The following is a 16,685-nucleotide window of genomic DNA, read 5'->3' as shown; positions in this document are numbered from 1 at the left end:
TTATCAGGTCCTCCACGGCAGAAAGTGTACGCACCCACAAAGAGACAGACAGACAGACAGACAGACAGACAGACAGACAGACAGACAGACAGAGGAGAAAAGAGAGAGGAGAGGGGGAAGAGGGAGAGGGGCTGGGAGAGGGAGAGAGAAGAGAGAGAGAGAGAGAGAGAGAGAGAGAGAGAGAGAGAGAGAGAGAGAGAGAGAGAGAGAGAGAGAGAGAGATGGAGAGAAAGAGAGTTTTAAATGGCAAGTCTTTTCTATAGGAGGTTCAGCGAGTGGTCATTTTGCATTTCCCTCCTTCTCCTCATCCCATTTGGGAAACCTGGAAAACAAAATCTTCCCACGGAAACTCCTTAGGGACGTCCCAAGATCCGAGCTTGCGCACTTGGACCTCACCAGCCGCGCAGCTTTCACTGCGAGTCCGCGGGGTCTCCAAGCACAAACCTAGCGCGGGCTCCACGGTCGGCGTCGCGCGCGCGTGCGCGCGTCCCCCCTTTGGCCCCCTACCCTGCAGCAAGGGTTGCGTGACGTAATGCAACCTCAGCATGTAGGAGCGACATAAAGCGGGACGAGGCGGAGCGCCTCTCTGATGCAGAGTAGCTTGTGATTGGCTCGGGCTGCGGAACCTCGGAAACCCGAAAGCTAGGACCTTCCAGGTCCACGGCTGCCGCCCCCCGCAGCAGTTCAGAGCTCGGCCTCAGTCTGACTGGCGGCGGGGAAGGCGGTGGCGCTTGCAGCCGGCGGCGGCGGTGACAGGTAAGGAGACTCCCGAGGAGAAACTCGGGAGCGTCGGCTCTGCCATGCTCAGCGTGTCTCCGTGAGGGGAGAGGCTCCCACCCAGCGTCTCAGGGAGGGCGAAGGGAACAATGGAAGTGGCGTCTAGTCCCGGAGCTTTACCTTAGCCTCTGGAGTGCGGGCTTCCTTCTTCTCCGCCATCTGAGGTGGGAGAAACATTGCAAAGTCAGAATCTCTTCCTCAGTCAGCCCCCTCCTCTCCTAGGCTGAAGCCCCACGGGGTAGCTAGAGCCGTCGTTGTGACCGTCGGTGGTTTAGGGTGACAGGAAAATGGCGGAAAACAAAACGGTGGAGAGTGCGGCGTCCCCTTGGCATTTTTTTCTCAGCGACCCCCCTCCATGTTTCTCTCTCCCGCGCCCCGCGTCCTTGCGCTCGCTCCGTGACAGCGGCTGACTGGAGCCTTTGGCACACCCGAGGGCTAGCGGGCTCGACCGGGTGAAGTGGCCTGGGGCCGGGCGTGGGAGGGAGCTTGGATCTGGAGCCTTCAGAGCTCGGCTGTGTGGGGGGTGCCGTGTGCGGCAACAGTCGCCTCAGCTCCAACACCACCATTTTGCTGAACTGCCTGCTCCCACGTAAGGCGGCAGGGCGGCTGGAGCTAGGGGCGGTGAGCGGCTGGGCGGCACGGGGTGGGGGCAGCGCCGGTGACCGCTGCGCCGCGGGAGAGCAGGGAGGGCGCAGCGGGGGACTCCTCCTTGGCTCGCTCTTGCCTCCCCGCTGCGAAGGCTCTCTTGTTCTTGTTCGCTTGCGCTTGAACATCAGTCGGATGGGCGACATCGGAAAGGGCACGTGTGTGCGTTCTGCTGGAAATGATTGAAACTTGGCACGGTCGTGGGAAAGGGAGACTTCTGCGGGAAGAGTGCTGTGTCCAAAGCTGCAATATTGCTACTTGCCAGGGCTCCTTTGTCTATCTCTGCAAATACTACTTTCCCATTCTCTTGCCCAGCTGCCTTACCATTTCTCATATATCCCTCGCCTTGTTGACATCACTGAGAAGCTTGCTCCCCATGAGCTGTTTCGAGGAGACACATGAGTGTAAAATTTTATTTTTGTGTTTTCTGTCTCCTGTGCATTGACCGAAGGATGTTTACTTGAAGCATAGTTGCTTGGTTTATCTCGGTTCGATAAGCATGTGTGGTACACTCTTGAGAAGACTGAGAAGCTTAGCTACCTACTGGTTATTAAATACCATACTGCTGTTCTCTTACATTATTTATTATTGATCTTATCGAAACTTCCTATATGTGAAAAAAGTATTCCACTTTATTTCTTTGCTATTGATATAGGGTGTACTTCCCATAATACTTGCCTTCTATGTTGTAATTTTCACACTTCGTTGAGTCCTAGGTCAGATTTTTCTGAGTGGGTTTGGCAAAGATAACCTTACCCTTGGATGTTCTTTATATAAGATGTTTTAAAAACCCGGTTTAAAAACGGATTTTGGCTTAATCAAGCAGTTGAATTCTAAATGTAATAATATTTTTATATTGTACTAGTTTGAGGGAGGGTGAAGCTGGGTCTGGTGGCGTCCCTTTGGCTGCCTTTTCGATAAGCACAGATTTGAGCTTTTCGAAACCTCACCTTACAAATTGAAGAGTAAAGAAAAACATTCTTAAGTTGTGTAAGAGATTTGCTTTAAAATGTCTTGAAGTATCTAATTTGTATTTTCATAATAGGTAAAGAACATTTTCCCAAAGAAAATGCATTACTTTGATGGAAAAAAATAAGAAATTTTGCAAAATTCACTTTACAGTCCATAAGAATATCTACAGTTTCTTCAGTCCACTTGTGTAAAGGTGATTAACAAATTACTTACTCTTTTCTTCAGTAATTACATACAAAATTTAAAGAATAGAATGACATTTGCAATGGTTGTATTAGTCATCTGATAAAGAAAGCAAATGATAAAATTGAAGTCTACCTAGTATAGTTTTAAGTGTCAAAAATAAAACCTTATGACATTTTTATTTAAAAGTATGGATATACAAGTAATTTATGATGAACTTCATTGGCCTTTTCCCTTCATCTTGATGACAGTAAGTCAGAAATCAGGCTAATTTGGAAGAAAGACAAAATATAGCTAAGAATTCCCTCCTCCAGATATCTGATTTTGCTTCTACATAATTTACTTAATTATTTTGGTCTTAGAAGTAATTATCCACTGATATAGCATGTTTTTGTGAGGTATACAGCTCAAATGTTTACTAAGGAATTTCTCGCTAAGATTATTCTGACTGTTGGTAGCTGTAGAGCTTTATAGCAAGGAAAGAAAAGCTTAGATATACCTCAGTACTTAAGAACTTTTTTGTTTCTGTGTCATTGTTCTAAAATATTCATTAAGAACATACCCTTGTGTGATGTGGCTCAATTTAACAACACTTCTGAGTGGAAATATGATAAATACCTTTTTAAATATACACATTTTCAGTTGTTTGGTTAGAATCTTTTGTTGCTGGGGCAATGCGCAATGCAATTATAAGTAGTATGTTGAATCAAAACACTCGGCTTTCTGTTCCATGTTGTCTGATTGTCTTAATATAGGCAATGAAACAGGTTCATCTATTACTTTAAAAACTTCCAAGAGAATAGCATTCTTTATTAACATTACTGAACAATATCAGTTGTACAATTGCAAGCAGATAATATGCTGAAAGAAACAATGCTAAATGTTTGTATGTGATTGATCTTATCTTTACCATATTTAGGAAGCAGTCATGTTTCATGAGTCCTCAAAACTGTGAGACAAGAGAATATAGTAGAGTGAGGCCAGAAGTCCTTACTGGTTCAAAGAACTCCGGGGAAACTTGTGATAGAACATTTTGCATTATAAGTAGAACCCCAGAAGCCAGAGGTGAATACAATATCTGCAGAGCTCCGCTGCAGGGCTGATCTGGTTCTGGAAGAAATGGATGAGAGCTACTGGATGAAATTCACTAATACTAGACATCTGAGTCTTCTAGTAATGTATAAATATCCCAACTATTAATCTGTTGTCATCTTATTTTTTTATTTATTACATATATTTTAACTGGACCTCAGTTTTGTAGTTTTGTTCTTTTGCTTGTTTTTTAAAATCACATTCCTATGGCTCATCACCATAACTGTGCCTCATTTTCCGTTATCTTGGCTTTACTTCCACCTGCCTCTTTTATGTATGGTTCTCACATAAAGCATCTAAGCAGTTTTGGGTTTTTTCTTTTCTTTTGTAATAAGCTTTGCATACCTGGTTGAAAGGCATATATGCTATTGTATTGTTCTCAAAACAACTGACTTGGAGATAAAAGTATTTAAACTCTTTCAAAATATTTATTTTACAGGTATTTGTGAATGAACTTTGCTAAGGATGGATTCAGGTGGTGGAAGTCTTGGATTGCATACTTCAGATGGGAGAATGGCCCATACCATGATTATGCAGGATTTTGGTAAAGCATTTTCTTTGTTGTATGTTATCATTGTAAGTAAAAACATATTAAAAAGCATACCAAGGAAATATAATTACAATGAAATAATTTTTTACTGTGAAAATAAATTGTACAGCTTATTTTCTTAAAGCTGTATATAAACAACTTATTTAAGATCATATAATTTGTGAGAAGATTGAAATAATGACTTTGGATATAAAAGTAATATTTTACTAGAAATGAAAAACTCACTATGCATAAGTGCCTAGTTCAATCATGTTGTGATCATATATATTAGTTTTCACTGTAGTAAATGTTAAATCAGCTCTCTAAAATGCATTTTAAGTTGTGTTGTTCATAAAGCTAGAAAGGAAAGTGCTTCTATCAACACAAATGATTAAGATGATTATAAAGAGATAAGTAAATCATATACTTGGTAATTAATTTCAGATTTCATTTCCTCAAAGTTGTTACCAATAGAATACATTTCTTTTTTTAAAAGACTTATTTGTGTGTGTGTGTGTGTGTGTGTGTGTGTGAGAGAGAGAGAGAGAGAGAGAGAGAGAGAGAGAGAGAGAGAGAGAGAGAGAGAGAGAGAGAGAGAGAGAGAAGCACTTGTGTAGGTGCCCACATTCCAAAAGCAGGCATTTGATTTCCTGGTGCCAGAGAGAGTTATGGGTTGCTGTGATCTGTCTGACATGGGTGCTTAGAAATGAACTCAGATCCTCTAAGAGCAAGCATTCTTAACCACTGACCAATTTCTCCAGTCCACTTTTTCCTTTTTTCCCTAATAAAAGGTTTCTTACTTTATACTCATTTTTTCACGAGTCTCAAGACAGTAATCACTTTGCTGAATATATTAAGACCATATTAATAGTCTAAAAGAAACTAGGTTTTGGGAAGGTTGGTATGAATTTTAAAGGAGATAGAGGTATCCAAATTAAAGTGGTGAGGGTGGAGTGTTAAGAATTTAAGGCAGGATAGGAATAAAATGAGAAAACAGAAATGAAAACTTGGTGTAAGAAGAACACAGGACTCATAGAATGATGTGGAGTTGATGAAACTGAAATTTTGGGGCATAAGAACTTGTAATACTTTGTTCAACTAAGAAAATGCTGCTATTCTCAGCATGGTTTAATGTGCTATTTGCTGCACTATTTTAGAGTTTACAGTAATAAGAATTAGAGGAACTGTATTCTAGTCTTGACAGTGATGCTGTCTAGATTATAAACTTGGCTGGATTACTGATCAAGTTTTATAATGAAGAAGTTGAAATAATAACATTTAAGGTCCTCTTCTGTGATTATTTGACATTTGTCAGATATAAATACAGTTGAGCACTCAAGATTGAAGTTAGTAAGAATTGAGATGATGATGACATATAAAGGATTTATGGATTTATTCTCCTAAAAGATGAGTGAGGTTTGTTGTTTATGGATGATTTAGAAATGATTTGATGTGGTAAAATGTACAATAATTGTGATATATTGGTTAGGAAAGACTTTAGGAGATTATCAAAGCACATGTTTCGATATATCTGTTAGTGTGTGTTTTTACAGAGGATTGAGTAGGATGAAAGACCCACCTTACACATGAGCATTAACATCCAACAGACTAGGGCCCTACATGCAATAAAATTGGAAGAATGGAGAATACCTGCTACCACAGGCATAGTCTCCCTCTGCTTCCTTTTCACAATGAGGTTAACTGTTTCGCTCTACTACATGTTCCCTGCAATGACATTCAGCCTTTCTCATTTCAGTACCATAGAAATGGAAACAGGCTAAAATTTCAGAAACTGAGCTAAAATGAATTCTTTAAGTTGTCCTCTCATGTTTAAATCACAATAATTAAAAAAGTGACACAGAAAGAATTATAGAAGAAAGATAAGGTTAAAGATTGAGACACTATTTTTTTCCTTAAAATTCATGGCTGGAGAGTTGATAGCCATTAGAATCCTAGAACCATTTTTGTTATAATTTAGGTCTTAGAATAGAGGGATACTTGAATTTTAATATAGTAAATATTTTCATTTTAAATGTCAACTTTGTGACCTTAGTGTCTTAAGGTTTTCCTAAATGTAATGTTTTATTTGCTTTCTGTTGTTTGGGAAATAGGAGCTACATATTGAATTACTTTTATATAAATATGTTTTATTTCTCATTGAGATACAATTCAATTGCTATATTGTTCACCCTTTTTAAAAGTAGTTATTTTTATTTATTTGCATGTATGTGTATTTATTTGTGCGAGTATGTGTGTGTATTGCACATGTATGCTGGTACCCATGAAAGCAATAAAAGCAGTTACTGCTTGGAGCCGAAGTTACAACTTGGACTGAACCCAGGTCTTATGGAAGAGCAGCAGGCATATTTAACAATTGAGCCATGTTTCCAGACCATATTTTAAAGTTTATAATTCCATATTTTAGTACAATTAGAGAGTTATGACATCTAATTTTAGAACATTTCTTATCCTAAAAATTATAATATCAAAAACATGTATATGGACTACATATTTAATAGCAGTTATACTAATTGTTTCTTTCTCTACCAGTCCTTAACAATCAGTAATTCAATTTATGGATTCACCTATTCTGAAAATTTTTTATAAATACTGTCATATAAATATGCCCTTCATACATAGCTTCTTTTACTTTAACACATTTTCATCTGCTATTTATGTCATTGCACATATCAACACATAAGTCCTTTTTTTATAATTGAATGATATGCTATAGGTGATCCTATCGTATTTATTCACTAGTCTGTTGGTAGATATTTGGGTTGTTGAAACACTTTAGATCAATTTTATATTTGACTAGAAGCTTTCTCTCTCAGGCTTATTCCCTTTGAAGCATGTGTCAGTGTGCCAAGGCATACTTAAAACCATAAGATAAACAGCAGAGCTTCTTGGGGGTCATTTTTATATATTTAACATGATTTTCGCTATGAAATATGTTGTTGCTGGAAAAATGTTCTTGTTTGTATATTCCCTTTTGTTTAAGGAAGGAGTAAGAAGATGGGAAGTTTGAGAACTACTTCCAATTTTGGTCGGTATTGTCACAGTAATGTGAAGGGTAGTCTCTTTTGGTTTTTCGAGACAGGGTTTCTCTGTGTAGCCCTGGCTGTCCTGGACTCGCTTTGTAGACCAGGCTCTCCTTGAACTCACAGCGATCCACCTGCCTCTACCTCCTCAAGTGCTGGAACTAAAGGTGTGTGTCACCATGCCCTGTGCTGAAGGCTTCTCTTAAAATGAAAAAAGTTATATCAGAAAAAAAGTAGAGAACTACTGGTTTTTTATATGCCTATTCATAATTCAACTACTTAGTTGTATTTTTGAAATAATTAATTATTTTAAATTACATTTTCATGATCTCTTAAACTGTGGTGGATAAGTCAATATCAACTGAATTTTTATATTGCAGTAATATTGTTTTTTAAATTATAGTGAAACCAAGAAGTTCTAATATGACTAATGTTTACATTATGGATTTATGGTTTGTGATGGTGCTGTCCTAAAATATGTTAGTTTTCCATTTGTCCTTAGTAAATCTTTAAAGTTATAAAACAGAAATTTGTATGCATATCCATTTAAATAGACTACAGGTCATAAGGTCTTCCAATTCTGTAAGGTTCCCAATTGAGACTATGAGATAGATATTGTACAGAAAACTGGAAGAACTAATTTAGAAGTTATTAGATCAATTCTTTTGAAGGATGGTTGAAATTTTAAATTTTTACAATATTGTGTCTTATGCATTTTTTTTGCTGATATTTGAGTACAGTGGTTGGCCTTACACTCAATGGCATTGAGTTTAACAGTTTGAGAGTATGGTGTTACAAATGTCAGTGTTGCTTTGAAACTTAAATAACAAAACTTAGATAGTGGTCCAAGATAGACTGTTAAGAAAGAAAATTTTGTTTTCATTCCAGTGGGGTGATAGATAACCTTTGAACAAATAAAATAGAAAATACCTCAAGTCAGGATTTACTATTCATTGTTACATGTTCATTTTAATTGGTTCACATTTGAAAGATGATTGTTTCTAATTTTTTAAACTAGTAAGATAAATTCTTTATGCCATTAAGTTTTGTTTAAATTTTTTAAAAAATATTTAAATGAGTTTCTATAATAGGTGTTTTAAATCTCCTCAAAATATTACAATAGCAATGGCCTGTTTGCTTAACATTATAAGTCTCTCTTTTAAAATTTATCTAGAATGATAAATGAAACTTTATGCTCCTATGTGAGTAGAAGAAAGAGGAAAAAAACAAGACTACAATGAGTCAAAGAATGAATACAGCTAAACCTCTCTAAAATATAGTTTCTTGGGCCTAGAAAGATGGTTTAGCAGGTGAAGTACTTGCCATGAAAGCCTAACAACAACCAGACTTCAGTTCCTGGAATTCAAGTAAAGGTTAAAGGAGAGAACCAACTCCAAAAAGTTGTCCTCCAGGATTCTCCCCCAATTTTATATAAATAAATACAATTTTTAAAGAAAAACTATATTTTCACATATATAATGGAGATAATACTCACACTTACTTTGATGATTAAATGAAATTATGAGTGCATATGCTCCCTTACACACGCACACATAGTATAAGGTTACTTGATGCATCATTAGTGCATAATATTACTCATGTGTATCTGAATAAATGACATTTTAAAGGAATTACAGTGCATATATAGCTGAATAAATGACTTTGTTTTAGAATTTAATGAAATGTAACAGATGAACTCATAAGAAGAAAGCAAAATTATGTTTTTTTGGTCTGAGTAATTGGACAATATTCTGCTGTATTTATTAGTTCTTGATCTAGATTCTTTAAGATCATTTGATTCAGGTTTAAGAAATATCAGGGTAACAAGTATATTTAGATTCATTTTGGTTTAGTTTTGATTGAGTTTGACCTACTCTAGGCTAGACGAATTTGGAATCATTTATTTTCTTGAAATCACTTGAGCAGGTTAATCTGAGCATAGGACTAAACTAGTCTTATTCTTTCCTTCCATCTTTCCCCACTATTTAATCAGAAATCAAATTAATCTCCAGCAGTGCTATGAAATAATTAGCACTTCTTGAATATTAAATCATTGATTTGTGAAAATATTTTCATGAAATAGTAATCTTAGCATCTACATACAGAGAATCCCAATAGTAGGAACCTTAATAGGCTTAACATTTAATTTTCTTTGTTAAAGCTATTATAGTTCCACTCTGGATAAATACAAGATTTGAAACCCTTTTCTGTCCTTATCTCTTATTTTTCAGAGTAATAAATGATAAAAATCACTTTTTAAATACACGTTCTCTTTGTCTACTAGTTTTGTATGGTTGTGGTTAAAGTTTTTTAATTTATTTTTTAGATTATAGTATAATTACATAATTTCTCCATTCCCTTTCCTCTCTCCAAACCCTCTTCTTTGCTCTCTTTCAAATTCATGGCCTCTTTTGTCATTGATATATATTAATAAATATAACCTGCTAAGTCTGTATAATGTAATGTTACCTGTATATATGTTTTCAGGGCTGACTGTTTGGTATTGGTGTGCTCTTCTCTGAGGAAGACTATTTCTCCTACTCTGAACATTCTTTAGTTGCCTGTAGCTCCTTGTGTAGGGATGAAGCCTTGGGTCTATTTTGCCACTTCTGTTGTTATGTTCTTTTGATGTAGTTTAAGTGGAAATTTAAGGTGGAATTTTAAGAATGTTGAGGTTTAGCATAGCTGAAAAGGAGGATGGATGTGTTGGCATGTGATTCCAGAACTCCTGAGGCAATGAGGTCAATCATGAATTCAAGGTCAGCCTTGACTACACAGCTAATTTGAGGCCAGCCTGAACTGCCTGAAGCCCTGTCTCAAAAAAAAAAAAAAAAGTATAATAATGATGGTTGCAAGATTTCTGTTGGAAAATCAGCCGCTTTTAATTCTTAATTTTCATCATTGATGGTATAAGTTGGTTTTTTATCTTGACTAAATTCCTGATAAATTGGTTATACATAGTGAGCATTATATATCTCTGGTAGTATCTTACTATACATTCTTTCAGAGAGTATTTTATGAGAAAGTGATCATTAGGTCAAAGAGGCTATGTACTGGGCCATTTCATGTAGATAACGTATTATAAGTAGACCCAGAAAGTTAGAGTATCACAACCATTTTCTATCCTTTGGACATACATTTGTGTGTGAATTTTTAATTTTTTAATTTCTTATTATTTAATTACTTTATTCAGAGTACAACTCAATTTTTATCCCATAACTTGTATCCTCCCGTTCCTCCCTCCCTCCTGCTTTCACACTATTCCCCTCCCCTAGGCCTAAGACCAAAGGGGACCTCCTCCACAACTATATGGTAATAGGCTATCAAGTCTCATCTTGGTAGCCTGCTTATTCTTTATTTGAGTGCCATCAGGCCTCCCCACCAAGGGGAAGTGGTCAAATAGGGGGCACCAAAGTTCATTTCAGAGTCAGTCCCTACTCTCCACATAACTGTGGAGAATGTCCTATCCATTGGTTAGATCAGAGTAAGGGTTCGATGTTGTTGTACTTGTATTGTCCTTGGTTAGTGCAATAGTTTGAGCAGAACCTCCTAGGCCCGGATCCACCCACCAAGATGTTCTTTTTTTTTTTTTTTTGGTTTTTTGAGACAGGGTTTCTCTGTGTAGCCTTGGCTGCCCTGGACTCACTTTGTAGACCAGGCTGGCCTCGAACTCACAGCGATCCGCCTGCCTCTGCCTCCCGAGTGCTGGGATTAAAGGTGTGCGCCACCACGCCCGGCTTAAGATGTTCTTCTTGTAGGTTTCCAGGACCCTCTGGGTCCTTCTATTTCCCCATCTCCTAGGACATATGCTCAACCATGTTCATAGCAGCCTTATTCATAATAGCCAGAACATGGAAACAGCCTAAATATCCCTCAGTTGAAGAAAGGACAAAGAAACTGTGGTACATTTATACTATGGAATACTACTCAGCTATTAAAAAAAAGGAATTCCTGAAATCTGTGGACAAATGGAAGGAACTAGAAATAATCATACTGAGTGAGTTAACCCAGAAGCAGAAAGACTCACATGGTATATACTCACTTATAATTGGGCACTAGCCCAAAAGGCATGTCCCACGAAAGTCTTCATTTACAGGAGATTGGGATAGATGTGAGGACATCCTACTGGGACTCTCGGTAAGAATTTTTAATTTTTAATGGCATCTTTTTAAATATAACTTCACATATGTATCCCTTTCATTCTGACTACTCTCACCTCCTATTTCCTACCATGCCTGTTCACTCTTTCTTCCAACAAATTTCTTACGTTAATGTTTTTTCTTTTCATTTTGTGACCCACCACAGGGCCATCTGTGTGATGTGGTTTAGAGCTATTCTTTGGAGCCTGCTAGGCTCAGCAAAAGTTATACAACTAAACGCAGTCAGTGATTTCCTTCTCTCCCACTTTCTTGCATAGCCAAAAGTTCAGAGATAAAGGATAGATCCCCATCAGCTCTTCTCTCTTCTTTGACTGATTGTTGATAGGGCTGGTTTTGTGTGGTCCAATGCAGATAACTACACTTATGTGAGTTAGGGATTACAATAGTCTGAGTAACAGCATTTGTGACCCTTCACCATAGTTTTAGCTCTTATATACATCTTTAACTCTCCCACTACCTCTTCTTTAAGCCTTTAAAGGGATTATTTAGGTACATTGTTTAGGGATTGGCCCACATTGTCAATTAATTTCCTCATTTTGAGTAGCAAGTTTTACTCAGGATAAATTTCTGGAGATTTATCCTAGTTGTTGGTTATATGAGTACTTTGTCTTTCATTCTAAGTATTATTCTATGGAAAGGGTGTGCCAGGGTTGATTTAACCAAACATTTATCTGCTGATGGATTGATATTCAGATAGTGTTTATTTTTCTACTATTATGAGTAATAGCAATTATGAACTACTATGAATATTTAAGAGTAGCTTCTATGTAAACATGTTTTACATTTTATGGGAAGAAATGCTCTAGATTGCAATTGTTTGTTTGTATAAAAATGAATGGTTAGTTTTGTCAGAAACTGTGGAAAGTATTTTTCTGAACGACTATTAACATTGTGCGTTTCCCCAGACATATAAAAGACATTTTTCTCTATCTTCATCAGCTTGTTTTTTAACTTTAGTTATTTTGAGAGTATGGTGATGTCTCATTGATTTTTTTTTAAGGACAATAAATTACTTTTAAGGTCTCAATTTAGATTTTTTTTGCTCTTTTACACTGACCTCTAACCAAATTCCTAATTAGTGATTATTTTTATTACAGTTAAATTATCAACAATGTTTTTAAAATTATATATATTTAACAAATCATTTAGTCCATATTTAAACATTTATAGAAGTAGATATTTATTAAAAATAATATTTTATTAATAAAATAACTTTACCTTTTTTTGAATAATTGTTTGTATTGTAGTGGCTGGAATGGCTGGTACTGCACATATCGATGGAGACCATATTGTTGTTTCAGTTCCTGAAGCTGTATTAGTTTCTGATGTTGTCACAGATGATGGGATAACTCTTGATCATGGCCTTGCAGCTGAGGTTGTCCATGGGCCTGATATTATCACAGAGACTGATGTAGTAACAGAAGGTGTGATCGTTCCTGAAGCAGTACTTGAGGCTGATGTTGCCATTGAAGAAGATTTAGAGGAAGATGACGGAGATCATATTTTGACTTCTGAACTAATTACGGAAACTGTTAGAGTACCTGAGCAGGTGTTTGTAGCTGATCTTGTTACTGGTCCTGATGGACATTTGGGACACGTGGTCCAAGACTGTGTTTCAGGTGTTGACTCTCCCACAATGGTATCAGAAGAAGTTCTAGTAACTAATTCAGATACAGAAACTGTGATTCAAGCAGCTGGTAGTGTTCCTGGTTCTACTGTTACCATAAAAACTGAAGATGATGATGATGAGGATGAAGATGTCAAGAGCACTTCTGAAGACTACTTAATGATATCTTGTAAGTGAAGCATAAAATCAGTTGCTTCAGAGATTAACTTTTATAATATGGAAAGGTATTCCGGGATTAAAGATACATTCAATAAAAGTAATAGAAGAAATCCTTTTGAAAGTAATTTCTAAGCTGTGGTGTTGAGATACTTTTGGAGTTTACCCTTATTTTTAATATACTCAGAAATTGAACACCAAAGTAAAGTAAAAAGGTCAATTAATGTCTTAGAATAGAAATATGTATTTGAAAGGCTCAACAGAAACATTAATACAACATTTCAATGATAATTTATATTTCAAAATGAGTAGTAAATTCTGTTACCATTGCTTTTAAAAAATATAACAGGTGCTGGCATTGCCAATAAATTTTTACATAAGAACTTAAGCATAATGTGTTTAGATATAGATTATATGAATTTTTAAAATATTTCAGTCATAGCATAAACTTAGTTTGTATCCTGCCGTTCTTTCCAGATTTGTGTTCTATTTTCATTAATTGATTATGTGTGGTCTATTTAAAACTATTTGATGCATTTATTTCAAACTACTTTGAGGTCCTTATAGCATTTCAACTGAAAGAATAGAATAGAAATATTTTATTTTCATTTTGGGTGCTAGATTTGCCAGACCAGCCATCAAAGATAATAAAAGTCTTATGATATTTTTGATGGTATTTATAAAAATAGGAAGTCTTTCTGGTAGAACACTTGCCTTAACACCTGTATTCACTCCTAAGAACATACACATGAGTATACATACATCCATACAGGTCTTGCAAAAAGTAGTTTTTTGGGTTTTTTTAATATAAATTTTAAAGGAATCATGCTACAAATAGAAAAGATTAGATACTGACTTTTAACTTTTACAAGATATGTGCTTTTTCCTTTTAAAAATAAAAATAAAATACTGTGAAGAGAATCTCTATGTAGAAATTTGTGTATGTATGCTTGTGTACTTATGACATTTCATAATTTTCTGTTAGCAATCTTTGAAACTAAAACCATAAAGTATATTTATTTAATTTTTAAATATATTTCTAAATTCTATTATGCTAACCTTTTTTGTATGCACTTTTGGTTTTTTGAGGCAGAATTTTCTTTAAAATTTTGCTTGCTTGTTTTATTTCTAAAATCTCATTATTTTATTTGATAAGAAAAACTATTAAATAAATATCATATAGCTCATCATCTTAATTCATGACATTGTCATCCCAGAATTTCTAAGAGTGTAGTAATATGATTAGGAGCTATAGTGGGATGGAAATATTTATATCACTCTTGTATCATTTTAAATGCTAGTTTTCATCGGCAATAGAATATCACATTTTTAAATAGAATTGGATTACTTATATTTAAATAAGAAGATAAAATAGCCTTTCTGAGTTAAAATAATTTGTCAAATTTGTTGTTTTCCATTTCATATAGTCAAGACAACATTTTTGATGACTTATCAACCTTAAAACTGGTGTAGAGAAATTGTACACTTTGACTCATTTAGATCTGCCTGGATTTTTAAGAAGTACCAAGATTATAGCTCTTTAATGCATTTATTCTATTTTTCACAGTTTTAAAGTTTTTAGATATATTCAGGAGCTTCAGTATTTTATTCTAAAATATGTAATAGCATAATTTTGTTTTAGATTGTGTTATTTTTGCTTTTTAGTTTTTCTAAGAACAGGATTGAAATTAAAGTGCTAGAGACATATTATTTATATGCTGCTTAATATGACTTGTGGCTATTACAAGATTAATAATAGAATATATATTTTGTGGTTCATATATAGTATTTATATGACATGTCTTGTTATCCTCAGAGTGCAGAACAGAATAACATTGTGTACATATATTGAAAATCTTTAGTAGTAGTTTCAAATACAGTTCCTTTACTTTTTTTGTATTACTGTTTTTATATGCTCTGAAGCATCAGGGTTTTTAATAAGGAAAGAGTACCACATAATTAGGTATTTTCTTTGTTTATGCTTTTAAAAAGAAGCATATATTACTAAATTCACATACCCAGAAGGTTTGTGTCTTTGTTCAAATGCTTCAACAGAAGTTTGAGCTCTCAGATAATATTTTCATGAAGATTTATGAAAAGTTGTTTTTATTAAAATTATTTGGATATGTTTTATTTCATCACTTTAATAGATTTGATACATAATTTGTTTTAGAACAACTGCTTTTTCATTTGGAAGTTGTTTATATGAACTTATTTTATGACTCATATATTGTTTTCGGTTACTGATTTTAGTGATAGGCTTTTATTTAAAATGCGACTACGCTTTATATCATAATTGCATGTGAAGCAAATACAGAAATAGAAAACCTGATGAGTCAGTAACTATAAAGACATCATATATGAAAAGGCAAAGGCATAGTATTTGAAGTCACCATGTATATTAAAACAGTGTTCTCTGCAGTTTTAAGAACCATATTACTATCACAGGGGCACTATATATGGACTGCAGTGAATATCTATAAGTATATATTTATGAATATCTATTTATGAATGTCTACTCATTAACTGCCAAAATAATAAGTAATATATAAGAAAAATGGCCTACCTAAATACATGTTTACTATTTTAAATTTCAGTGCTTCTTATACAGAAACATAGTTTAAGTAATATTGATTTAATTTAAATATTTTAATGTGACTTTGATTTTATGATATAGCTGGTCTTGAGTATTGTTTTCCCACGAAACATACCATTTTTAGTGACTGTATAATAGGTCACTAAGGGAATATAGTGGGTAGGTGGTTAAAACATTATTTTGCCATCATGCTTAACACTCATTAAATGTCAGTGGAACTTCTTAACTGAAATAGTTTCCTTTATGTTTTGCAGTGGATGATGTGGGAGAGAAGTTGGAGCATATGGGAAACACACCATTGAAAATCGGTAGTGATGGTTCACAAGAAGATGTTAAAGAAGATGGATTTGGTTCAGAAGTGATAAAAGTATATATATTTAAAGCAGAAGCTGAAGATGATGTTGAAATAGGTACAAAGCTATTTTAATTCTATGATATAAGAGACATTCCAATTCTTATCCTTCATGTGGATTATTCTAAAATTCTCAAAATACAAAAATGTTCATAGGCTTTTTAGTGTATTTTAAAAACTGTATATGAGTATCGACACATAAATGGCAATAGGGAAGATGCCATTCTTAGATTCTTTCAGATATAAAACTATTATTACAAAAGTTTTAAAACCTGAAAATAATTTGTATTAGAATAAGGATTATGATGAGTGTATAAGAGCATTGATGACAGAGGCAAGTAGTTTGGATTTTAAACCTTAATTGAGAAAAACCTTCAATGGCTTGTGTGATCTTCTGCCTTGTTTCTTCATCATTTGATGGCCATAATGACAGTGACTACCTAAAAATGTTCTTTTATGAGAAATAAATGGGTATACATACAAACATGCATATATATATAATGCTGCTTGGAATATAAATGCTATATAACTGTTAAAAACTGAAATGAGAGATGA

The 16,685-nt window shown here is 35.1% G+C and overlaps 1 protein-coding gene across 5 annotated transcripts in view; it reads left to right on the top strand.

Annotated features, from left to right (window-relative positions):
• The first annotated feature begins 242 nt into the window (after positions 1–242).
• Positions 243–16,685, top strand: part of ZNF711 (zinc finger protein 711) — an 86,391-nt gene continuing 69,948 nt past the window's right edge. The window contains exons 1-6 of one of the 5 annotated variants that reach the window (XM_084788786.1): positions 243–756; positions 2,468–2,587; positions 3,497–3,750; positions 4,109–4,213; positions 12,647–13,195; positions 16,033–16,188. In XM_084788786.1, the coding sequence (XP_084644912.1) occupies positions 4,135–4,213; positions 12,647–13,195; positions 16,033–16,188 (784 nt within the window). In that variant the 5' untranslated portion in view covers positions 243–756; positions 2,468–2,587; positions 3,497–3,750; positions 4,109–4,134. The remainder of the gene's footprint in view (positions 757–2,467; positions 2,588–3,496; positions 3,751–4,108; positions 4,214–12,646; positions 13,196–16,032; positions 16,189–16,685) is intronic. The other 4 variants (XM_084788782.1, XM_084788785.1, XM_084788783.1 and 1 more) reach the window with 4 other exon arrangements.

This window comes from Acomys minous, assembly GCF_964271855.1.
Source record: "Acomys minous genome assembly, chromosome: 7".
NCBI classification, from domain to species: Eukaryota; Metazoa; Chordata; class Mammalia; order Rodentia; family Muridae; genus Acomys; species Acomys minous.
Note: the sequence above shows the minus strand (reverse complement) of the source record. Positions and strands in the feature narration are given on the sequence as shown.